At 44.1% G+C, this 25,000-nt stretch overlaps 1 protein-coding gene across 5 annotated transcripts in view; it reads left to right on the top strand.

The window, feature by feature from the left end:
• afdna (afadin, adherens junction formation factor a) overlaps positions 1-25,000 on the top strand; it is a gene marked incomplete at its 5' end in the record, with an annotated part of 255,668 nt that overhangs the window by 52,236 nt on the left and 178,432 nt on the right. For all 5 annotated transcript variants that reach the window (XM_083643598.1, XM_083643599.1, XM_083643601.1 and 2 more), the window contains one exon: positions 15,626-15,821. In XM_083643598.1, coding sequence (XP_083499724.1) covers positions 15,626-15,821 — 196 coding nt within the window. The remainder of the gene's footprint in view (positions 1-15,625; positions 15,822-25,000) is intronic.

The raw sequence follows: 25,000 nt of genomic DNA, 5'->3' as shown, positions 1-25,000 counted from the left end.
CCTGGGACGCTGTGAATGCTGAAGGAATGCGTGCCCGTCCGCATGTCCTCGAGTGCCCACCGCCCGGGTGGGGTCGTCAAAAGGGCCTTTCTGTGTGGAGTTTGCATGTTCTCCCCGTGCCCCCTGGGGGTTTCCTTCATATAGGGAACCCCTTCACCAAAACATGCAATATCCTGGTTGCTGATGTGGTTCCTCCTCTGGTCGTTAAGGGCGCCTGTTCGGAGGGAGGGGAACTGGTTGGAATAGCGTGAACCTCCCACGTGCTATGTCCTACCGGTGAAGCTTCCTCTGTCAGGTGAAAAGAAGCGGCTGGCTAACTGCCCATGTCTCGGAGGAAGCATGGAGCCAGTTTCGGCTCTCCCCAGATCGGCAGAGGGTGGAGTAGCAACCAGGATAAATAAATTAAATTAGCACTAATGGGGGATAAAAAAATGGGATAAAAAATCGGGGGGGAAATATATGAGAAATTCAATTTAATCAAAATAAAAGCGATCCAGAACGTAAGTAGCGTGCCGCGGAAGCATGTTGCAACACGGAGCTTTTCTAGAAGCACACAGGGAGTGATCCAGGGTAGAGCCATGGGCTACAGAGAGGCAGGCTAACAGTTAGCAGGCTATCTAGACAAAAGAAGAGCAGCCAGCAGAGTGATGGAATTAACAAGTGGCTGAGCTATCAGCGCAAACAATAGACACGTTTCAGCACGTTTCAGCGGCTAACTACGCAGTACCACCTTATGAGATGAGACTGAATGTACACAGAGATCACCAGCCCCAAGCTCAAAATCCAACATGGCGGCTCCACGCTTCTTCAGTAGTGAACGTTACCGTTTATGAGCACTTCTATTCGGTCTCATCTGTGTGTGGTTAAATCAGTCGTACACACAGCACTGTTCATTTATATCTGTCCACATGTTGCTCCAGTGTTTGTATGTGCTAAATACTGCGTCATGCCTTTTCATGAACTGTTATTGCTAACGATGGCTAGAGCTAACAGCTAACCCTGGCTGCTTCCCTGAGTGTTTGACTTGAACTCTGGTGTGCGACGTCATTCACCTGTCATATTCCTACTTCCCAATGTCAATGGATGCTGTGATGATGATAACAGTGATCATCTGTAGTGGGGAGAAAAGTGCTCCATGTGAAAGTCTTTCTCCTCTGCTGCCGTGCTGTGTGATGTATTGAGGGGCGCTTTACACCAGGACGGTTTCCTATGGTGACGGGTAGGGGTGCTCCGATCCGGCTAAGCCACGATCCGATCCGATTCCGATTCCTGGGGTCACGATCCGATTCCAGAATCGATTCTCGATTCCGACGATTCTCGATTCCAACGATTCTCGATTCCAGAATCTAGCGTTCAGGTGCACTGTATTTTTTTTTTTTTTTTTTTACGATTGTAAGAATCGATTCTTGGGAGTTTGGAATCGATCCAGGAATCGTGGCATTAAGAATCGCGATCCTTTCAGAATTGATTTTTTGGAGCACCCCTAGTGACGGGGGAATTATTGTATCGTTAGTGCCTCCCTTTCAGACGGCGACGGCCAATTTGGGCTTAGGAAACAACACATTTTGAAACCACCTTCCAGAGTGGAATTCTTTGAGACGCTTCCCGCTGAGCGCTCCATGTAATCGCTTTGACACGGCTCATTTCAGGAACTCTGACGTGCCTGCACACGTGACACACGCGATTACGCCATAGCCGTGCGCAAGTTGGCAACCATTTTCAAAATAAAACGTCAGTATGAATGAAGTTTGGCAACATTCAGAATTAAGCTACACTGCGGCCAACTTCAGTGACATGTTCATAACGTTACTGCTGCGAGGAGCCGATGGCTGTACCCGGTCGGCATTTAACGTTATAGTTACAAAGCACGTCGACAGTGTTTTCTCACTGCCAGTAGCCTAACTACAGTGGGGTTTGACAGATAGCACAGTCAGCGCTGCCGGTCCTCGCTGCTCGTTAAAGATTTCAAATATGCGTTATTCTGATAAACTGGTCACATATATGTTACGTTTTCAAATATTAAAACTTTAAAACAGTTTGGGTTTTTTTAGCTTGAAAACAGCTTTTTGGCAAGTCTAAATGACTGCGGTATAGGCGTACTCTACTTCTGTGTTTAAAACAGGAAAGACGATTACGAAATGACGTCATGCAGAAGCGTCCTTGTATGGGCAAAGAATAAGGTGATCACACTGCCACCTAGTGACCTGGCATGTACATTACGGTGTTTTAAAAATTCAACAGCGCTCATGTAAACAGGGAGAAGGTGTGAAGGAAACGCTATTGTGTCGTTTCTTCCACAAACTGTCCTCGTGTAAAGGGCCCCTGACAGTGTTGACCAGCAGCTTTATCTCTTTATCTCTCTCTTTATCTCTCTCTCTCTCTCTCTCTCTCTTTATCTCTCTCTCTCTCTCTCTCTCTTTATCTCTCTCTCTCTCTCTCTATCTCTCTCTCTCTCTCTCTCTCTCTCTCTCTCTCTCTCTCTCTCTTTATCTCGCTCTCTCTCTCTCTCTCTCTCTCTCTCTCTCTCTCTCTCTCTTTATCTCTCTCTCTCTCTTTATCTCTCTCTCTCTCTCTCTCTCTCTCTCTCTTTATCTCTCTCTCTCTCCCTCTCTCTCTCTCTCTCTCTCTCTCTCTCTTTATCTCTCTCTCTTTATCTCTCTCTCTCTCTCTCTCTCTTTATCTCGCTCTCTCTCTCTCTCTCTCTTTATCTCTCTCTCTCTCTCTCCCTCTCTCTCTCTCTCTCTCTTTATCTCTCTCTCTTTATCTCTCTCTCTCTCTTTATCTCGCTCTCTCTCTCTCTCTTTATCTCTCTCTCTCTCCCTCTCTCTCTCTCTCTCTCTCTCTCTCTCTCTTTATCTCTCTCTCTTTATCTCTCTCTCTCTCTCTCTCTTTATCTCGCTCTCTCTCTCTCTCTCTCTCTCTCTCTCTGTCTCTCTCTCTCTCTCTCTTCTCTTTCTCTCTCTCTCTCTCTCTCTGTCTCTCTGTCTCTCTCTCTCTCTCTCTCTCTGTTTCTCTCTCTCTATCTCTCCCTCTCTCTCTCTCTCTCTCTCTCTCTCTCTCTCTCTCTCTCTCTCTCTTTATCTAACTGATAGCTGTTATCTGCAGTGTCGGCCTACTTTGCTGCTCTGTGTTATAAATCACAGTCCTACCGCTTTAGTCACAGGTATCACTTTCCCTCCACTTCTGTGTGTGTGTGTGTGTGTGTGAATTCCTTCTCAGGAGGGGCTGACGTCTCCGCATGGCACAGCCGAGGAGGAGGATTGTGCGCACACACACACACACACACACACACACACACACACACACACACACACACACACACCAAATAGTGGGCGTAATTCACATAAGATATTTTAGAATAGAGAGAGAGAGGCTGAAAGAGATACAGAGAACTAGAGAGGGAGAGAAAGAGCATAGTTACTCGTCCTCATTTGGCTTCAGAGGACATTTATACTGTAACACTCCCTTTTCCATACACTGTGTGTGTGTGTGTGTGAGAGAGAGAGATATTATGTTTAAAACTGTACTTTTCAAATCAAAGAAGTAGAGTCCGCACACTGCTAGTAAGATGTAGGAAGTAAGAAGAAAAACTGTACTTTTCCCTGTTTGTACTATCTTGTACGATGTCTATTGAAGTCACTTGGTGCAAATTCCAGTATTTTTTCATATCTCATTCCCAACATATATATAATATATATATATTATATATATATAATTATATATAATTATATATTATATATATTATATATTATATAATTATATAATATATAATTATATAAATATAATTATATATAATATATATATATATATTGCAGAAAACAAAAATATTGCAATGTCAGGTTTTCCAATATCGTGCAGCCCTGGACGAGCGTTATGGGGTGACTGGACTGTAGTCTGGAGGTGTGAGGCTGACACTGGACCTGTACTGGTTAGCTCCAGTAGCAGACAGTGGAAGGTTGTAGTTGTACTGGTTAGCTCCCAGTAACAGACAGTAGAAGGTTGTAGTTGTACTGGTTAGCTCCCAGTAGCAGACAGTGGAAGGTTGTAGTTGTACTGGTTAGCTCTCAGTAGAAGACAGTGGAAGGTTGTAGTTGTACTGGTTAGCTCCCAGTAGCTGACAGTAGAAGGCTGTAGTTGTACTGGTTAGCTCTCAGTAGAAGACAGTGGAAGGCTGTAGTTGTACTGGTTAGCTCTCAGTAGCAGACAGTGGAAGGCTGTAGTTGTACTGGTTAGCTCCCAGTAGCAGACAGTAGAAGGCTGTAGTTGTACTGGTTAGCTCTCAGTAGAAGACAGTGGAAGGCTGTAGTTGTACTGGTTAGCTCTCAGTAGCAGACAGTGGAAAGCTGTAGTTGTACTGGTTAGCTCCCAGTAACAGACAGTAGAAGGCTGTAGTTGTACTGGTTAGCTCTCAGTAGAAGACAGTGGAAGGCTGTAGTTGTACTGGTTAGCTCTCAGTAGCAGACAGTGGAAAGCTGTAGTTGTACTGGTTAGCTCCCAGTAGCTGACAGTAGAAGGCTGTAGTTGTACTGGTTAGCTCTCAGTAGCAGACAGAGGAAGGTTGTAGTTGTACTGGTTAGCTCCCAGTAGCTGACAGTGGAAGGCTGTAGTTGTACTGGTTAGCTCCCAGTAGCAGACAGTGGAAGGTTGTAGTTGTACTGGTTAGCTCTCAGTAGCAGACAGAGGAAGGCTGTAGTTGTACTGGTTAGCTCTCAGTAGCAGACAGTGGAAGGTTGTAGTTGTACTGGTTAGCTCTCAGTAGCAGACAGAGGAAGGCTGTAGTTGTACTGGTTAGCTCCCAGTAGCAGACAGTGGAAGGCTGTAGTTGTACTGGTTAGCTCCCAGTAGCAGACAGTGGAAGGTTGTAGTTGTACTGGTTAGCTCTCAGTAGCAGACAGAGGAAGGCTGTAGTTGTACTGGTTAGCTCTCAGTAGCAGACAGTGGAAGGCTGTAGTTGTACTGGTTAGCTCCCAGTAGCAGACAGTGGAAGGTTGTAGTTGTACTGGTTAGCTCTCAGTAGCAGACAGAGGAAGGCTGTAGTTGTACTGGTTAGCTCCCAGTAGCAGACAGTGGAAGGCTGTAGTTGTACTGGTTAGCTCCCAGTAGCAGACAGTGGAAGGTTGTGGTTGTACTGGTTAGCTCTCAGTAGCAGACAGAGGAAGGCTGTAGTTGTACTGGTTAGCTCCCAGTAGCTGACAGTGGAAGGCTGTAGTTGTACTGGTTAGTTCCCAGTAGCAGACAGTGGAAGGTTGTAGTTGTACTGGTTAGCTCTCAGTAGCAGACAGTGGAAGGCTGTAGTTGTACTGGTTAGCTCTCAGTAGAAGACAGTGGAAGGCTGTAGTTGTACTGGTTAGCTCTCAGTAGAAGACAGTGGAAGGTTGTAGTTGTACTGGTTAGCTCCCAGTAGCAGACAGTAGAAGGCTGTAGTTGTACTGGTTAGCTCCCAGTAGCTGACAGTGGAAGGCTGTAGTTGTACTGGTTAGCTCTCAGTAGCAGACAGTGGAAGGCTGTAGTTGTACTGGTTAGCTCCCAGTAGCAGACAGTGGAAGGCTGTAGTTGTACTGGTTAGCTCTCAGTAGAAGACAGTGGAAGGCTGTAGTTGTACTGGTTAGCTCCCAGTAGCAGACACTAGAAGGTTGTAGTTGTACTGGTTAGCTCCCAGTAGCAGACAGTAGAAGGTTGTAGTTGTACTGGTTAGCTCTCAGTAGCAGACACTAGAAGGTTGTAGTTGTACTGGTTAGCTCCCAGTAGCAGACAGTGGAAGGCTGTAGTTGTACTGGTTAGCTCTCAGTAGCAGACAGTGGAAGGCTGTAGTTGTACTGGTTAGCTCTCAGTAGCAGACACTAGAAGGTTGTAGTTGTACTGGTTAGCTCCCAGTAGCAGACAGTGGAAGGCTGTAGTTGTACTGGTTAGCTCTCAGTAGCAGACACTAGAAGGTTGTAGTTGTACTGGTTAGCTCCCAGTAGCAGACAGTGGAAGGCTGTAGTTGTACTGGTTAGCTCTCAGTAGAAGACAGTGGAAGGTTGTAGTTGTACTGGTTAGCTCTCAGTAGCAGACACTAGAAGGCTGTAGTTGTACTGGTTAGCTCCCAGTAGCAGACAGTGGAAGGTTGTAGTTGTACTGGTTAGCTCTCAGTAGAAGACAGTGGAAGGCTGTAGTTGTACTGGTTAGCTCCCAGTAGCAGACACTAGAAGGTTGTAGTTGTACTGGTTAGCTCCCAGTAGCAGACAGTAGAAGGTTGTAGTTTTACTGGTTAGCTCTCAGTAGCAGACACTAGAAGGCTGTAGTTGTACTGGTTAGCTCCCAGTAGCAGACACTAGAAGGTTGTAGTTGTACTGGTTAGCTCCCAGTAGCAGACAGTGGAAGGCTGTAGTTGTACTGGTTAGCTCTCAGTAGCAGACAGTAGAAGGTTGTAGTTGTACTGGTTAGCTCCCAGTAGCAGACAGTGGAAGGCTGTAGTTGTACTGGTTAGCTCTCAGTAGCAGACAGTGGAAGGTTGTAGTTGTACTGGTTAGCTCTCAGTAGCAGACAGTGGAAGGCTGTAGTTGTACTGGTTAGCTCCCAGTAGCAGACAGTAGAAGGTTGTAGTTGTACTGGTTAGCTCTCAGTAACAGACAGTGGAAGGCTGTAGTTGTACTGGTTAGCTCCCAGTAGCAGACACTAGAAGGTTGTAGTTGTACTGGTTAGCTCCCAGTAGCAGACAGTAGAAGGTTGTAGTTGTACTGGTTAGCTCTCAGTAGCAGACACTAGAAGGTTGTAGTTGTACTGGTTAGCTCCCAGTAGCAGACAGTGGAAGGCTGTAGTTGTACTGGTTAGCTCTCAGTAGCAGACAGTGGAAGGCTGTAGTTGTACTGGTTAGCTCTCAGTAGCAGACACTAGAAGGTTGTAGTTGTACTGGTTAGCTCCCAGTAGCAGACAGTGGAAGGCTGTAGTTGTACTGGTTAGCTCTCAGTAGCAGACACTAGAAGGTTGTAGTTGTACTGGTTAGCTCCCAGTAGCAGACAGTGGAAGGCTGTAGTTGTACTGGTTAGCTCTCAGTAGAAGACAGTGGAAGGCTGTAGTTGTACTGGTTAGCTCTCAGTAGCAGACACTAGAAGGCTGTAGTTGTACTGGTTAGCTCCCAGTAGCAGACAGTGGAAGGTTGTAGTTGTACTGGTTAGCTCTCAGTAGAAGACAGTGGAAGGCTGTAGTTGTACTGGTTAGCTCCCAGTAGCAGACACTAGAAGGTTGTAGTTGTACTGGTTAGCTCCCAGTAGCAGACAGTAGAAGGTTGTAGTTTTACTGGTTAGCTCTCAGTAGCAGACACTAGAAGGCTGTAGTTGTACTGGTTAGCTCCCAGTAGCAGACACTAGAAGGTTGTAGTTGTACTGGTTAGCTCCCAGTAGCAGACAGTGGAAGGCTGTAGTTGTACTGGTTAGCTCTCAGTAGCAGACAGTAGAAGGTTGTAGTTGTACTGGTTAGCTCCCAGTAGCAGACAGTGGAAGGCTGTAGTTGTACTGGTTAGCTCTCAGTAGCAGACAGTGGAAGGTTGTAGTTGTACTGGTTAGCTCTCAGTAGCAGACAGTGGAAGGCTGTAGTTGTACTGGTTAGCTCCCAGTAGCAGACAGTAGAAGGTTGTAGTTGTACTGGTTAGCTCTCAGTAACAGACAGTGGAAGGCTGTAGTTGTACTGGTTAGCTCTCAGTAGCAGACAGTAGAAGGCTGTAGTTGTACTGGTTAGCTCTCAGTAACAGACAGAGGAAGGTTGTAGTTGTACTGGTTAGCTCTCAGTAACAGACAGAGGAAGGCTGTAGTTGTACTGGTTAGCTCTCAGTAACAGAGGAAGGTTGTAGTTGTACTGGTTAGTTCCCAGTAGCAGACAGTGGAAGGTTGTAGTTGTACTGGTTAGCTCCCAGTAGCTGACAGTGGAAGGTTGTAGTTGTACTGGTTAGCTCCCAGTAGCAGACAGTGGAAGGTTGTAGTTGTACTGGTTAGCTCCCAGTAGCTGACAGTGGAAGGTTGTAGTTGTACTGGTTAGCTCTCAGTAGCAGACAGTGGAAGGTTGTAGTTGTACTGGTTAGCTCCCAGTAGCTGACAGTGGAAGGCTGTAGTTGTACTGGTTAGCTCCCAGTAGCAGACAGTGGAAGGCTGTAGTTGTACTGGTTAGCTCCCAGTAGCAGACAGTGGAAGGTTGTAGTTGTACTGGTTAGCTCCCAGTAGCAGACAGTGGAAGGCTGTAGTTGTACTGGTTAGTTCCCAGTAGCAGACAGTGGAAGGCTGTAGTTGTACTGGTTAGCTCCCAGTAACAGACAGTGGAAGGCTGTAGTTGTACTGGTTAGTTCCCAGTAGCAGACAGTGGAAGGTTGTAGTTGTACTGGTTAGCTCCCAGTAACAGACAGTGGAAGGCTGTAGTTGCAATGAGCCGTCCACCGCTCGCTCTCAGCTTTTGTTTGAACTGGACTCGTGTCTCCACGGTAACGGTTACCAACGCTTACGCAACCTTCACAATGGCAACCCTCAGTGACCCACATTCCAACAGTAAATCGCAACACACACACACACACACACACACACACACACACACACACTCACTCCCAGCGCCACCCTGGCCTATCGAAAATGTACTCTGCAGAGAGAGGGAGAAAACCGTACTACTTCTCTTCTCTGTCTCTTAACCCATTGATACCTGATGCAGCATTTGTGTGTGTATCCCTTTAAGACCGCGAACCGCGGTTCGCGGTCTTAAAGGGATACACACACAAATGAGGGATATACACGCAAATGCTGCATCAGGTATCAATGGGTTAATCCATCCCTGAGCTTAGTTGGCATGCATGTAAACACTGTTGGCAAATCAACGAGCTGTAAGAAGCAGTCATTGTAAATCAACATAGATAATCCACATGTAAACAGATCCAGAAATCCTTCTCCACTATAAATGTGTTGGTGTTTGTGATGAGCCGCACCTGGGTTCCTTCCTGCTTGGCTCCCACACAGTGAGCAGCAGCTATTCTGCTGTAGTCATCAGAAATAAGATGCTTGACCATCACAAGCTCTCCATTCAAATGCTATTGTTTTCACTTTGTAATGACATTCTTATTAATTAATTGTTAATTCATTATTAATTAAGTGTGAATTAATTATGAATTAATTATGAATTAATTATGTCTTAATAATTAATTCATTAATTAATTGTTATTTGTTTACCTTCTAGAATCAGAATCGATTTGATCAGAATCAGAATCAGCATCTATTGGCCAAGTATGTAGACAAAGACATGCAGGGAATTTGACACTGCTCTCAATGTACTTACAAAGTCAAACAAATACAACGTGTGATACAAGCTAAAAGCAACAAACACGGACAGTGTTCATGTATAAAAGCAAGTTAGCTGATGTTTACATGATATACAGACTTGTGGCGGTTATGAGGCACTGATTGTTTGTAGGTAACTAGCTCCATTGACCCCGGTCCGTCCCAGGTCCTTTCTGTGTGGAGTTTGCATGTTCTCCCCGTGTCCGTGTGGGTTTTCTCCAGGTGCTCCGGTTTCCTCCCACCATCAAGAAAGACATATATGTTAGGGTTAATACTCCTGTCAGTGCTCCTGACCAAGGTACTGGCAAAAAGAACTGGAGTTGGTCCCCGGGCGCTGCACAGTGGCTGCCCACTGCTCCTAGTTCTAGGAAGGTTCCTAGTAGTGCTGCACGATTTGGGGAAAAGGTGCGATTAGCGATTAGGGTGGACAATATTGCGATTGCGATTGTGATTGCGATATAATAAACAAGAGGTATCTAGGGATGTGCCGGCATGAGTTTTTGACGGTATGATAACCTTGGACAAAAATACCACGGTTTCACATATCACAGACTAAAATACATGAAATATGTTACAATTTAAAATATATTAAAACTAAAAAAATAAAACAATTTGAAATTAAATTATCTTTACAAAAAAATAAAACATTTTGAGACATTTGCCTGTCCCAAACATGTAAAAAAGAAACACCAGTCAAAAACTGCACTGTGTTACAGCACAAAGAAGATGGCTCAGCAAAGTTGCAAAGTTAGTTACATGTCTGTCCAGCAATACTAATGAATGATACACCCCGTTTATTTATTTTGTAGCGACAGATGGCCTTAAACGCCACACTCACGTGACGCTTCTTGAGAGAGAGAGGTGAGAACGTGCATCTGCAGACTTTTAACGAGGGACCATGAAGGCGTCATGTGACAGGCTAGTTAGCTAGCCTGGAGGTGATGCTGCCAGTGCTGGCAGCTGCGACAGTGTTTTGCTATCAACCTTGTTAATCTCGTTATATTCTTCATCACAGCGGGTCATCCCCACTGTGCACTTAATCGTGCACTAGTTCTGCATAAGCACCTGCAGCTCTCTCCTTATTTTACTGACGTTCTCACTGATCACACGGCTGTTTACATGCGTTTCTTTTTTTTTTTTAATAATGTTTTTATTGGAGTAGTCAGATAATATACAGGTAACATCATAACATTTGTCTCATTTTCTCCCTCCCTTGATCCCCCACCCCCTCCCACTCCCACCCATCATGTTTGATATTGGATATTTTCACAATCTTTGGGTTTCCAAAAATAAACTGACAAACAAAACCACCACAACAAAAACAAACTAATATGAAAGTGTAGTTAGCAGGTTCTCTCAGTCACACGTCAAATAGTAAAGGTAGGTATACTAGAGAGAGAGATATCAATAACCAACAACAAAAACAACAATAACGACCATTAAAAAAAAAAAAAAAAAAAACAACAACAAAAATTACAGGATTGCAAAAAACATCAAGGTTCTGATTCTCCGCTTCCATCATGAGACCAAGCTCTGTTGCTATATTTATAGAAATCCGAGATATAAGCTATCTACATACCAACATTATTGGTTGACAGGGGCATCAGTATGGATGTTTGTCTATACAGCCGCAATCTATGAAAGTATTTAGACATCCTCAGATCATCATACCACACAAGAGATGGATAGAACAAAAACAAAAAACAAAAAAAGCAACAAAGAGAAAGCAAAAAGGAAGAGAAAAACAACTGTAGTGTTCAATTTAAGGGAAGAGTTTTTAATCCATTGAAGTGGGATATAAGAGGGTCCCAGGTTTACATGCGTTTACATGCGTTTCTGAACGAACGGCTAGCTAGTTATTATTAGCATAGCTTGCTGTTAGCAATCATGGATGTTCTCTCTCGCCCTCTCGGTAGATTATGTAACCTTGCTGCGCATGAATATGAATATGAATATGAATATGAATAAAGTTTATTTCGCGCCACATCACAAAAAAACAAACAAACATGCGAAACAAAACAAACATACGATGCTGGCCGAAAAGGTTAGGGCTGAAGCTTATAAGCTTGTAAATGCCCTAACCCAGTTCATCTTATAAATTACAAACTTTCCATATGGTCTAATTACAAAAAAACAAACGAACAAATTAACAAAAACAGCAAGCAATTTTTTTTTTTTTTTTTTTTTTTTTTTTTTTTTTTTTTGCATAACATTACTTATTTGCGGGAGTGCATGGGAGAAGTCTCCCGCTAGTATTGATGCCCAGTGTGATGGCAGAGAAACGTGTGTTTGCTGCGTCGCGTGTAACGTTAGTTTAGAGGAGGCTCTCTCACACACACACACACACACACACACACACACACACACACACACACACACACACACACTCAAAAAGACGTGAAAAAAATAAAATAATCGCACACTTTTGCGGTTATGTAATCGCACGTGCTGACATCGCGATTGCGATTGCAATTCGATTAATCGTGCAGCACTAGTTCCTAGTAGAGGATGGGTCAAATGCAGAGGATGAATTTCCCCAAGGGGATAAATAAAGGATAACTTAACTTAACTTAAAAATTGACAGTGATCTATTGTGTTCGCTCATGGAAAATGAGACCATCTATCTTCATGTATTTAAAACTTGCATTGCAAACTGGCTGCTTTGCTGTGTTATCTCTGCACACACTTTGTCTTACCCGGGCGGTGTGGTGTGGTGTGGTGTGGTGTGGTGCGGTGTGTGTGGTGTGGTGTGGTGTGGTGTGGTGTGGTGCAGTGCACGCTCTTTCCTAGGGCTGGGTTAAAAAAATCGATATATCGATATTGAATCGATACTTATGTGAAGGAACAAGTATCGATACATAAATCCCAGTATTGATCTTTTAAAATGCATTTTACAAAAAAAAATGTGTTTATTTTTTATTTTTTAATAAACATAGGCTATAATATAATAGGCTGTGTGTGGTAGTTAAAACATAGTTTCAAGTTGGCGTTTATTTACGTTTGTAGTTGAAACAACAACAAATACTAGGCTACATGTGCATTGTGCATGCACCATGAGCCAGATGTACAGACCTCAAATCTGTTTGCACTAGAATGTTTGTGAACTGGAAATGTTCATGAGCTGTATTTAATTGTATTTCATTTGATTTACAAAGCATTTATACTTTATGAAACACTGTTTACAACATGCTGCTGTTCAATGATTCTGTTGTATAGTGGAAATCTAAATTTGTTTGGCTTCTCACAGAAGACTGTAAAGAAAGAGTCAGAAGACTGTAAAGAAAGATAAGATGTTGAATGACTATGTTGGTCATGTTTAAATAAAAAAGAATTACATGATGTAACTGCTTGCTTTATGGTCAATTCTTAATGTAAATATTAATATTTTCTAATAATGCACCAGGTTACAGCATTAGTTCTTTGAGAATCTCTTCCATTATCAAAGCAAAACTGGTATTGTAACTAAAATATCGTATCGTATGGGAAATCGTATGGACTTGGGACCTTGTGTATGGGAATGGTATGGTATGGGGAAGTCAGTGGCGATACCCAGCCTTAGGCCTTGGCCACACTGATCCGTGGTGTCTGTCCGTGTGCGTTCATTTCTCTGTTCACTTCCATTCATTTTCAATGACAGCTGTCCGACTGTCCGTGGAGCACTCAGAAGCGTACGTATCCAGAAAATTTGCATACGTTTTGATGGACAGAAAGTTGAAGAGGGATGAACTTTTTCTGGACGGACGTATCGGATGGTCGGATGGTCGGATAGTCACTGTCCGTTTAGCCAATCACAGTCGAGGTCTCGAGAGGAGGCGTTGCGATTCCCCAGCAAAATGAGTAAAATTGTGTGATTTCACTAGGATTTCAGTGACTAGAAGTTAGTCCAAGGGGAGAATGTAGTGCATATACTTCTCTCCAGTTATCTGCACATGATCTACATTATATTATACTCACGCTGTTCATGTCATTTGCATCGAGTCACATTTCCAAGGAGCTGCACGCAGGCTGCGCAGGCAGGCTCGCCGGCCGCGGAGCAGCCCCGGTGCTTTGGGCGAGGGGTTTGACATAGACTCAGTTCTCATGCATCGGACAGACATCTGTCCGTTCAATAACTCTGTCCATTTTCTGACGGATCAGTGTGGCCAAGGCCCTACTCTTTCCTGCTTTTAACTCTCTGCTGATGGAGAGATGATGTCATGAGCTCATTTGCATATTAGTGGCACATGCTTTACCAGTGTGATGCTGTCTGCAACCTTCAAGGATCCTTAATGCTGCGAGGTACAGGGCAATATATATACACACACACACATACACACACACACACATACGCACACGCACGCACGCACACACACACACACACACACATACGCACACGCACGCACGCGCGCACACACACACACACACACACACACACACACATACGCACACGCGCACACGCACGTCCACACACACACACACACACGCACACACACACACATACGCACACGCACGCGCGCATGCGTACGCACACGCACGCGCGCGCGCACACACACACATGCACACACACACTGCTGCAAACAGTTGCTGTCAGCATTATATTGCAGAGATACATCAGCACTGGATGTGTGTGTGTCTGTGTTTGAGACATATCCAACCACAAATTTGCATGTACACACTAGGGATGTTCATTTTGAACAATTTCCATAATCGAAAATCGGGAAAATTAACAATCAATTATCGATTATCGATAGCGTAATAATAATAATAATAATAATAATAATATATATATATATTTTGTTTTACTCTGGTCTGGTAATAACGTTGCACGTTCTCGGCCTGCTATAATGGCGATGCCGCTGTGTAGTAAGAATATCAGACACTAGCGCTGTGGCCAGGTAAACAAACATGTTACATGTCAGGTTACATGATGTAAGGCAATCGGCGTCTTCCAGCTTAGCTGACAGCACAAGAGTCAAATCAACAGGCCTGAGCCTCACTGAGGTCCGCAGACCGCTGGGTGCGTTTGTTTGTGTCCCCGGCGCATGCCGGTGTGAATTCCCCATGTTTAAAACAGTTTTGTTGGCACAAAGGCCCGTGCCCAGCCAGAAAACTAGAGACTATATGAAGCTCCACCTCACGTTAGTCGGCTGTGCAATGGAGTGGGGCGAGGAGGAACGAATTCCACCCAAACCTAGTCCAAAAATAAATAAAATAAAAATAATAATAATAATAATAATAATCGATCAAAATTCCACATGATCGAATCAATTCCTTAACGATCAATTATCGATTTTCGATAATTGATGAACATCCCTAGTACACACCAGAGACTGGACTTGGACTTGAGTCACACTTAAGTCAGTCTTAAATAGAATGTGCACTGCTTGTAGCAAGATACTAAGCCATTCTAATCGTTAACCATCTAATATCGTCATATCGCCCACCCCTAACACACCCACACACACACACACACACACACACACACACACACACACACACACACGCACACACACACACACACACGCTCACTCACTCTCTCTCTCTGGGGTAGTAATGAGGCATGTCCAATGTGCTGCCTCTTCTTAAGGAAGTCAATGGGACTGAGTGTACACAAGTTGGTGTGTGTGTGTGTGTGTGTGCGTGCGTGCGCGTGTTGGAACTTGGCAGGCTAGGCCAGTGAGTGATGTAACAGCTCTCTGCCTGTCGTCACAACACACTGACACACTCCACTTCCTGGCTCTCAGCCAATGATGCTTATCCTGTCCCATGACAGACAGGGCGGCTGGCCAATGACGTTGCTGCTGCATAGTCTTGCATGGACGATAAAGTCCGAAATGGGAATAAAAATAACTTTGTACACAGAAGTAGAAGACAATTCTTTATTATGCCTCCGATAGCCAGGCCGGAGGCATTATGGATTCGGTACGTCCATCCGTCCGATGTTCGTTAATGCGATATCTGAGGATGGAAGATATCGAATTTGATAGAATTTCATCACATTTGCCTCAAATGTCGATTTAGACTCAAGGATGAACTGATTAGATTTTGGTGGTCAAAGGTCAAAGTTCAAGGTCACTATGACCTCACCAATGCCATTCCCAAGTTTGTTAACGCAATATCTCAGGAACGGCTTCACAGAATGTCTTCCAATTTGGCTCAAACGTAGACTTGGATGCAAGGATGAACTGATTACATTTTGGTGGTTAAAGGTCAAAGTTCAAGGTCACTGTGACCTCACAAACCCCATTTCTAAGCTCTTTTTTATTTTATTTTTCATTTTTCTGAACAATGCACAGACGAGCCAAACGAACTCATGCAGTATTGTAATGCGTATACGCCCCCTCTTGTCTCTGTAGGACTTGGAGTTCCATGGCGTGATGAGGTTCTACTTCCAGGACCGGGTAGCTGGTAACTTCGCCACAAAGTGCATCAGAGTGTCGAGCACGGCCACCACGCAGGACGTCATCGAGACGCTGGCCGAGAAGTTCAGACCTGACATGAGGATGCTGTCCTCGCCTAGATACTCCCTGTACGAGGTGCACGTCAGCGGGGGTGAGTCCCATACACTGACTGAGAGGTGGTGGGGTGAGTCTCATACACTGACTGAGAGGTGGTGGGGTGAGTCTCATACACTGACTGAGAGGTGGTGGGGTGAGTCTCATAGACTGACTGAGGTGGTGGGGTGAGTCTCATAGACTGACTGAGAGGAGGTGGGGTGAGTCTCATAGACTGACTGAGAGGAGGTGGGGTGAGTCCCATAGACTGACTGAGAGGTGTTGGGGTGAGTCTCATAGACTGACTGAGAGGAGGTGGGGTGAGTCCCATAGACTGACTGAGAGGAGGTGGGGTGAGTCCCATAGACTGACTGAGAGGTGGTGGGGTGAGTCTCATAGACTGACTGAGAGGAGGTGGGGTGAGTCCCATAGACTGACTGAGAGGTGGTGGACAGAAAGCTTCACGTACGCAATAGGCCTTTCTTTTTTTGCAGCAGCCATTTTGTGTCTAAAAAGGCGGGGTAAACACAGGTGCAACCAACACATTAAAGGAGAACTTACCTCCAAAACACTTTTTTTCAGCTTTTAACCAATATATATGACTTTGGGGGTGATGTGTGAAGAATTCTGGTCAGAATTTCCACATTTGACACCAAACTGTTGCCATTTTACCATTTGTATCATTTTTCAGCAGCATAACTGGCATAAGCGCCCTCTAAAGGTCAAACACTGCTTTTTTTTCTTTTCTCAAATGAATGGGATATTAGGAACACACTGACGTCACAGTGTTCCCAAAGACTATGGGATTTCAAGATAATTACTCCCCTACCCCCCCTGTACCCTTTCGGCTCCTCAGAACTCCAAGCCTTTTCCTATTGAAGTTTGCTCTTAAAATACTGAACCAAACGTCGTCAAAGTTGGCACATGTCTTAATTATAGTTACCGTAGTTTCCCGCTGAATGTGTCACTACTTTATTAATATCTTACCTGGATAAGCTTGAATGATGATGTACCGTAAATTCCGGACTATAAGCCGCACCGGTGTATAAGCCGCACCTGCAAAGTTGACTATTTTTTTCTTATATAAGCCGCACCGGACTATTAGTCCATGGGCCAAGGCTCAAATTTTGACATATCGGTACCACCTGAGGTGACCGCACGATTTTGTTATTTTTGTCTTCCTACATGTCTCTAGTTTATATTTTGGTATGATAACCCTTCCGATTAGGTAGCTTAAGGATAGTTATCACTCTGTAAACAAACCTACCCCCAAAAAATTACAAAACCCTGATTTCATCATATCTCCTGAACCACACATGATAACGCAGAAAATGTGATGTCTACCCCTATGTTTTCATGGTCAGGGACTACAATGACACCCTATACAACATCATAAACTGTTCACATGAATAGTTAATGGTGAATTCAGTGGTGTTTTGGGGAATTCAGTGGTGTTTTGAGAAGGATACAATGTAATTAGTCCATGGGCCAATGGTGAAATCGGTACCACCTAAGGGGACTGCGCAATTTTTGTATTTTTGTCTTCCTACATGTCTCTAGTTTATATTTTGGTATGATAACCCTGCCAATCTGGTAGCTTATTGATAGTTATCACTCTGTAAAAAACCTTCTCCCATATAAATGACAAAACCCTGATTTCTGTGTATTAGTCCAGATGATATGTGAAAATCATGTTCACTTTTTCATAAAAGCATGAAACTTGGTACACATATAGTTTGGGGCCCCGTAAATCTTCAGAAATTAAGCCATCACAAAAATGCCTCGCGTGGCCATTTTAATTCCGCCATAAGTGAATTATGTAGTTTGCATCATATCTCCTGAACCACACATGATAACACAGAAAAGATTATGTCTATCCCTATGTTTTCATGGTCAAGGATTACAATGATACCATATAGAACATCATAAACTGTTAAAGTAACTAATCAATGGTGAATTTAATGACGTGAGAAGGAAATCACAGTTTCTGATAACTGATGCTATAACCTCAATTCCATGACCACTCTCTGGCTAAGATTTTTTGATGAGTAATTTGACTTCTATGGGCCTTTTGTTAAAATAGCCCCCAGGCCCCTCCCAAACATCCTCCGACTTTCTGCCAGATGGCCAAATCCAAGATGGCCACTGGTACAATCTTGGAAAATTTACTTTTGAACCAGAGCACCTAGAATAATGTATGAAGACACTTTTCAGTGTAAGTCAACCACAAAGAATCTGATTCTGACATCAGTTTAACATTCTGTCATAATTTTGACCCACAATTCCAAGATGGCTGCCATCCAGTAGCGTGAAAACTTAACTTTTGAATGGCAACATATACGTATGTGGTGTTTGGGGTTTACCATTTTTAGAGTAAGGACGGAGATTAACAATGGTGAATTATAGCTATTTTAATTGCAAATCCATGCCTACCAAACATGGTTTAGTAATGACAATTATTGTGTTTTGAGGGTAATTTCATAATTATGTTAGTCTCCCCTCCCTACCGGGAGAGGAGTCTGGCGCCACGGAAACAGGCAACTGGGATAAGCCCTCCCCTGCTCTACAGCTGCTCCCCATTGGAGCGACTGTTTCAGTGGGTGCCGGATGTCTGCTCCCGGCTTATTACAAACTCTGTCATTGGCTCCGACCATGTCAATCAGAGCGGCTTCCGCTCCCTCCTCCCTGTGTGTCGCTGTAAATAGTGCCCTGCCGCCTCAGTGAAAACAACAACGCTAACTAGCTAGCAAGCTAACGGCAGAAACCTACACGCTAGCTCGTTGCTACACGCTGAAAAGGGCAAGTTGGATTGTTGGAAACTATTTTCCAAGGGCACTGCCGCTAAGCGCCGCCCAACGCAATCCCACTATGGAGACCTGCGTGGGAGGGGAGGCTGGCCAGCGAGACTATGGGAAAGGTGAAGGTGAATAGCCTATGTCCATTGTCCAACAAGTTTTCTCAATTAATTTCCCTCTTTGCGATGTGATAAAAGTTTCTCAGTGAGTTATAGTTGATTGCATTGCCTCACTGAATTATCTCCTAATATCCAATTTTAGCAGCAGAATTTGATGTCCTGGCGTGGGCACGTCCATGTGTAATGACATATCCAAAAGGAATTTTACTCTGTGCTGCACAGCATAGAGATTATGGTGCGCTCAAGCGCAGCAGAGTATTTAGCGCGTAAGAGGTGCTTTTTTTTAGCGTGTAAGAGGTGCTGCCCCGTATTCTGAGCAGAAACGGCTGATTGTGGCACGCCTATGTCCAGTAAAATTATAACAGGCATGCGCTTGTGCACGCCCCCAATTTGCATTGCGCGCGGCGTACCGCTTTTGCGAAGATAGGGCCCCCGGGACTTGCAAGAATCTGGTCAACTTCTCCTCTCCTGCAGCATGGGCTGATTTTAAGTCTGCAATGAGTGGATGCGAAAAGGAGCAAAAACACCAGACGCTGAAGTGACGAAGCATCTGGAAGCGCAGCCAGTTTCATTTTGGTGCACTTGTTAGCACATTAGACCGTTCAGTCAGACCAGCCGTGATGTGGCCGGCTCGCCCCATGCAGAGATTGTTTCGGCGTCTGATCTATTTTTGTGTGAGACCCGTGAGTGATTGTGTGAAGCCAGATAGGAAGTCAGTACAAGTTGTCACCGGCGCGGAGCAAAGCAGTGCGTCTGGTGTGAATGGCCAGGGTCCTGCTCGAGCTGAATTTACACACAGCGGCACTTCGCGTCTGCAGCATCACAATCATCTTCCACCCTCCTCCCTGCATGCATGCTCCAACCCGCTCTGACTGACTGGTGGCGACCATTTATGGATTTCGTTTCCACTCCCTCCGTGTCGAATCTGTCTATCTCAAATGCAAACAACATCAACAATGCTAGCTCGTTGCTACATGCTGAAAACGGTTGGATCTGGATTGTGCAATAAAGCAGGCCTGCTTGATACGTTTGGTGGATAGTTGTAAAGGTGAACGGAGCCTTTTTCCCCTATACCAGGGTGGAGGTATTAGCAGCCAGACTCTGCCATTGTAGGGAGGGAGTCTGGCAAGCGAGACTACCCGGGGAGGAACTCAAGGTAGGAGCTGCTGAGATGGAGTGGAGCGCTCCAAGGCAGTGATTGACCTGGTTGTGGTCAACTTGTAAACCTCCACGAGTTGCTGGAACATTGTGTTTTTGATGAATGTGTGGCCTTATTCAACTCCAACATCACATACAGGAAGACGCAGAAGAGCAAGCGCATCTAGAAGAAGCTCTATCTCCAATCTGTAGGGCTGCAAGAACCCTACATCACTCTCGTTGACATGGGCATGATCTAAAGGATGGCAATTCCATCTGCAAGAGATTGGCAGACACAAGATGGCACCCAATACAAGTGGTCGGACTATGTCCACAAGGTGTCATCCATTATCCTTGCCCGCCATGGTGATGTTGACATATCTGTGTGATCGACCGGTATGACACAGCATACTTGGCTAAAGATGATGAGCGGAATCTGATGATTCAGAATCTATAGCTACAGCTAATAAAAAGAGCTTATTTTAGTTATCTTGTCATACATTCATTAAATATTTTAATGCAAGAAATCCTGGGGGTAGTTGGTACAGCAGTACCAAGGTAAAATGGGTGTTGACATTAACATATTTTCAGTGAACATAATTCTGAAATGACTCCCAAAACATCCACCATTGTTAATCTCCTTCCTTGTGGTAAACCCCAAACGCACAGTATACCTTCCCATTCAAAAGTTACATTTCCACAATACTGGATGGCAGCCATCTTGGAATTCTGGGTCAAAACTATGCCATAATGTCAAACTGATGTCAGAATCGGATTCCTCGTGGTTGACTTGCACCGAAAAGTGTCTTCATACATTATTCTATGTGCTCTGGGTCAAAAGTCAATTTTTTAACATGGCGCCAGTGGCCATCTTGGATTTGGCCATCTGGCAAGGAAAATCCCAGGATCCTTAGGAGGGACCTGGGCGCTATTTTAACAAAAGGTCTATATAAGTCAAATCACTCATCAAAACATCTTAGCCAGAGAATGGTCATGGCTTTGAAGTTATAGCATCGGTTATCAGATACTGTCATTTCCTTCTCACAACGTCATCAAATTCACCATTGATTAGTCACTTTAACAGTTTATGATGTTCTATATGGTATCATTGTAATCCTTGACCATGAAAACATTGGGATAGACATCACCTTTTCTGTGTTAGCATGTGTGGTTCAGGAGATATGATGCAAACTACATAATTTGCTTATGGCAGAATTAAAATGGCCGCCACAAGGCATTTTTGCGATGGCTCAATTTCTGAAACTGTACAGGGCCCCAAACTATAAGCGTACCAAGTTTCATGCTTTTACGAAAAAGGGAACATCATTTTCACATATCATCTGGACTAATACACAGAAATCAGGGTTTTGTCATTTATATGGGGGTAGGTTTGTTTACAGAGTGATAACTATCCTTAAGCTACCAAATCAGCAGGGTTATCATACCAAAATATAAAGTAGAGACATGTAGGAAGACAAAAATAACAAAATCGTGCGGTCACCTCAGGTGGTACCGATTTTTGCCTTGGCCCATGGACTATATAAGCCGCGGGTGTTTTAATGGTTTTTTTTTTTTTTTTTTTTTTTTTTTTAATTGTGTTTTAATGTTTAATTACCATATGTAAGGGTTCATGCACAGAGGGGATTGTCGGGAAAGAGATGGCTGTTTGAGGAAGCTCCCATTTATTAACATTTCAACAAAACAACATAACACAACACCACCTGTGTTGTTATTTACAGTGCACACAGTGTCATACAGTGTGGTGAAAAGAGGGCAAGAGAGGAAATTAAAACAGAAGTGGATTTATAGTTAGAAAGAGTGCTAAAAAGAGAGATTTTTTTTTTTTTTTTTTTTTTTTTTGAAAAAATCCATAGATAAGCCGCACCGTTATATAAGCCGCAGGGGCCAAAAAAGCCCAAAAAACGGGAAAAAAGGTGCGGCTTATAGTCCGGAATTTACGGTATATATTATCAGTCCGAGTTGGAAGCAGCTGTCTCCAGCCCAGGCAGGCGGGAGAGAGTCGTACTGTAAACCTCATGCACTAGCTCCAAGCTCCGCGGGCGCGCGCAGCAGAGCAGAGCTCTCTGTGCTCTGAGAGCAGAGAGAGCAGTCTGATATTTCCGCAAACAAATATGGTCGCAGTTTAGCGCACATGTAAAATATAACGCTATACTACGACGTGACAACGTGACAAAGCTGGTCTAAACACATCGGCTACTATAATAACGTCACTGTGTACAAGCAACGCCAACTTTTCAGGAAATGTCAGCAGAGTAGAGCGACTGGGGACTGGGGGGGGGGGGGGGGGTTGACTCGCTGTGTGCGAGCACGAGCTGCTGTGTGCTCAGGCAGCGGGGACGCGCGGGCAGTGAGAGGCGGGGGCTTTGAAGAGGAGAAGAGCTCTGCGCTGCCTCTCCTGCGCCCTGAGAGGAAAAATGCTGCTGTCATGCTGTAACTTTCAACAAGAATCACGAAAAGCCCCAAAACGCAAATTAAAAACGGATTTCATTGCGCGGTTTATCTCTAGTTAGACGAGGGAATTACGTGGAGAAATCTCGCATTGTGTTACCCCAGAGCGAGAGGTTTGTCCTATTGTGGGTGTGCTGCTGTTAACGAGCCCATGTCACTTTGCTCTCGTAACGTAATTTGACACCCTGCCATAGAGATACATGCAGAAAAATAATTAAATTTCTAGTTCGCCACTGAATTACCAAATTGATATAACTTTCAACCATTTTCAGATTTTCTGTTTCCATACAGACCAACAGCGTTGGCTAGTTGTTGATATTTATAAAGATATTGCCCCTCTCAAATAAATTATTTTTGAGGCAGTAGGCAAACTGTAATGGCGTCGATTTCCGAAAAAGAATCTTGACTTGAACAGCCAAAGAGTCCAGTATAGACAAGAGCATATGTCATTTCTTGGTTTTTTCCATAGGTATTTTCAAATCACTGTTCTAATACATATCTAGGGGGTAAGTCCTCCTTTAATGAGGGCCCCAGCACTGGAACACCTAAAGGCCCAATTATGCTCAACGTTAACTACGGATACGCATGCATTGGTCGGATTCAATGTATATAGATGAATAGAAACAAATGTTAAAAAGCTGATAAAGAAAATGTGTGCTGGTGCAACGCAATTGAACTTCAAACAGAGCGGCATCACTCAGCGTGGCTGTCAGTACGCTGCGTAATGACGCACGCAGCAGCCGCGCTGCGGAGACGCAGGAGCGCCAGGCAGAAAAGGAATAAGCCTGAGTTTAGCCTGAGGAGTCTCAGGCTAAACTGGAGCGGGACTGAGCGGGTTGATCGGTACCGCTCTCTTAACTCATTCATGGCCAGTTTAGGACTGCCAATATTTAGCACAGGCCAAAGATTTTCATAATTGTTGGTCATCTTTCAAGACCCACAGTAAATTATCTATTAGCACCAAAGTGATTTGCAATACCTCAAAATGAAGATGTACGTCTCTGGGTTCACCAGGAAAAAAAAAGTGAGCTTTTAGCATGGTCTGTACTCTACTTATAGCCATTTATATACACCCTGCTTTCACCAAAAAGGTCTCTCTTGAGAAGACAAATAGGAGAAAAGTCCATTTGTGTAAAATACACAATCTCAGGCAGAACTCGCTCTCAATTCTTTAATTTTGAACTGTATTGACATCAGACATGTAAATATTATTCGTTATGACACAAATGACAAAAAAAAAAAAAAAAAAATATATATATACCGTAAATTCCGGACTATAAGACGCACCGGTCTATAAGCCGCACCTTCAAAGGTGACTATTTTTTTCTTCTATAAGCCGCACCGGTCTATAAGCCGCGGGTGTTTTGATGTTTAATTACCATATGAAAGGGTTCGTGCACAGAGAGGAATGTCGGGAAAGAGATCGCTGTTTGGGGAAGCTCCCATTTATTAACATTTCAACAAAACAAAAGTCAGGTCACTAATCCCCAGACAAAATCACACATTGTGGTATTTTTTGTTTTTTTTACAGTGCACACAGTGTCCGCGGTGTGGTGAAAAGAGGGCAAGAGAGGAAATTAAAACAGAAGTGGATTTATAGTTAGAAAGAGTGCTAAAGAAGAGAGAATTCAGTTTTTTATTTTTTTATTTTAGTTACTCACAGTACTATTGACCAGTCCAACTCAAAAGATATTCGGCAGTTTCACTTTGAGCTCTTGTTCCGCCGCTGGGCACACAGTGTCCGCGGTGTGGTGAAAAGAGGGCAAGAGAGGAAATTAAAACAGAAGTGGATTTATAGTTAGAAAGAGTGCTAAAGATAGTCCGGTCTGGTTATGACGAGTCTCGCTGGGTACAGTACGCCAAAGCGATATCCATTGACTCGATGATGCTGTTGTATGTTGCGCGTTTCTGTTGCACCAACGCGGAGAGGTCCTGCCCGGACGAAAAAGCGCGTACCCTCCCAGGTGAGGGGCTTCTTCCCCGCAGCCTGGAGGATGAGTTGACGGTCGGGCCAGCGGAGTAGGCAGATGAAGATGGCCCTCGGTGGCAGGCCGGGGTCTGGACGTGGCCGAGGCGCCTGGTGTGCCCTGTCCACCTCTGGTGGTTTCTCGCCTTCCTTCAGGTCCAGGATGTAACACAGGATTTTGCCACGAAAGCGTCCATGTCACCGATCTCAGCTCCTCTTTTACATTGATCAGGCGAATGTTATTTCTTTTACTATTATAAACTCTGTTCACGGTTGCCTTAGTTTCTTTAGTGAGTGAGTGGATGGACTTCTGCACGTTTTCAAACTTGTTTTCAAGCTGCTCAAAACCTCTGAGCGATGTCGGACTTAATCGATAGTGTTTCACGGAGTAAAAGTTTAGCCCAAGCGTGTATCTCCAGCCTCCAGCAGGTGAGTCATTTCCTCATTCATGGCGTGATTGCTTCGTCTTTTTCTTTCTGCTTACCTGTGTTGTGTTATGTTATGTTATGTTATGTTGTTAAAAGAGGGCAAGAGAGGAAATTAAAACAGAAGTGGATTTATAGTTAGAAAGAGTGCTAAAAAAAGAGAGATTTTTTTTTTTTTTTGGAAAAAATCCATAGATAAGACGCACCGTTATATAAGCCGCAGGGGGCAAAAAAGGCCAAAAAACGGGAAAAAAGCCGCGGCTTATAGTCCGGAATTTACGGTACACATGAAGTGCTTTTTTTTTTACATTCAACAATACAGTTTA

The sequence above is a fragment of the Poromitra crassiceps genome, assembly GCF_964638095.1.
Source record: "Poromitra crassiceps genome assembly, chromosome: 9".
Classification (NCBI taxonomy): domain Eukaryota; kingdom Metazoa; phylum Chordata; class Actinopteri; order Beryciformes; family Melamphaidae; genus Poromitra; species Poromitra crassiceps.
This window is presented reverse-complemented; position numbering and strand designations above follow the sequence as displayed.